The sequence below is a fragment of the Anneissia japonica genome, unplaced genomic scaffold (assembly GCF_011630105.1).
Source record: "Anneissia japonica isolate Jap-2015-1 unplaced genomic scaffold, ASM1163010v1 scaffold10090_len1410_cov131, whole genome shotgun sequence".
NCBI lineage: Eukaryota > Metazoa > Echinodermata > Crinoidea > Comatulida > Comatulidae > Anneissia > Anneissia japonica.
In genome coordinates, this window is record NW_022727125.1 from 1 (window position 1) to 1,410 (window position 1,410).

General features: G+C 35.1%; 1 protein-coding gene across 1 annotated transcript; it reads right to left on the bottom strand.

Annotated features, from left to right (window-relative positions):
• Positions 1–5: 5 nt before the first annotated feature.
• Positions 6–1,088, bottom strand: LOC117113511 (phosphatidylinositol N-acetylglucosaminyltransferase subunit P-like; the record flags this gene model as incomplete). Its single annotated transcript, XM_033256862.1, has 3 exons — positions 6–443; positions 776–894; positions 1,009–1,088. Coding segments are annotated over 3 exons (324 nt in total), but the record flags the coding sequence as incomplete, so codon positions are not given.
• Between the last annotated feature and the right edge of the window lie 322 nt (positions 1,089–1,410).

Genomic DNA, 1,410 nt, shown 5'->3' on the forward strand with positions numbered 1-1,410 from the left:
TAGTGGCATGTATTTAAATAGCACCCATGCACTTATTAAAGGGAATAAATTGAAATAGGTGGGAGCACTGTATTTCAATATAATACTTTTTTACAAATGACATTTACAGTAGTATTTAATAGACTGGGTGGGATTCAAAGTCTCAACAACCACAATGCTTAAGCCTGGACAGACTGCAACCACTGCCTCTACAATGTCAAGATAAGCTACATGGAATCTACAGTATGGAGAACATCTTGTAAGTCCCAGGTCCTATTCGGTTTCTGTATGCTGGCCTTCTCTACAGAGGTCTAACAACCTGCATTACGATTATGCAATTCAGTTTACATCAGTTGGCAAACTTCTGTACAAATGCCTATTAACTTCACTTATTGGAATATCTGATATGGGGGGAATTGCGACTGTTGGATCGGCAACTTGAGATGGCGATCTGGAATAGTCATCTGCAAAACAGAATGCATATTGTCTTTAAATAATCATTGTTTAATTATGATAATCGACATAAGTAATTCCAATTATATATGGACTACTGTATACATATATTGTAATCTGTTTAAATTCAAGAGATGATAACTGGCAAATGAAGCCAAAGTTATTTTGACTGCCACTTACAATCAAGCATAGCATAGTCAAGCGCTCATACAGACTGTATATATTGATCCGGTCGATGGTCTGTATAATTTAATCGCTGCTTACTTTGACTGCAATAAAGATAGTTTGAATTGAATTGGTGGGTCGTTGTTGCCTGACACAGCACATGCCCGGCATAACTTACCTTGCATAGTGTTAATAGAATCAAGTGGCAGTGTAATGCTGAAGTTGTAAGCTGTGTAGAAGAAGTAGAGGAATGGAACACACACAGAGCAGTACACAGGCACAGCCAACGCCCAATACCTACAACGAAAGACAATGTCAAAGTACTGTAGTTCTTGCAATTGCATCCTTTTATCAACACTTATTAATGAAACTATTTTTAATGAGCTAAAAAATAATTTTTGAATTTCTTACTTTTGTGGCCAATAGGTCAGGCCAACATAATGGAGCCAACTTTCAGGAAGATATGCCCATATGATATACAAAACTAAAAAAAGAAATTAATAATATCAATCTGTTTAAATAATTATTTTTTTTGTAAAATCACCAGAGCTTGTACCTTGATTAGCCTATCTTTATTATGTTCAGAGCACAGTAGATCCAGTACTTAAAATATTACTACATACAGTATTTCTACTTTTGTATTAAGGCGATGTTATTTCAATTACAAGGGCCCGGCTAGCCTATGCTTGACAGAAAATCTACTAAAAACATCTAAGAGGAAGACAAAGAATGCCCCACCCTAAAAGACAAAAAAAGAAATATTAGTTTGAGAAATCATAAATAATAATTCAATCAATAAGGTCTACTACTAAC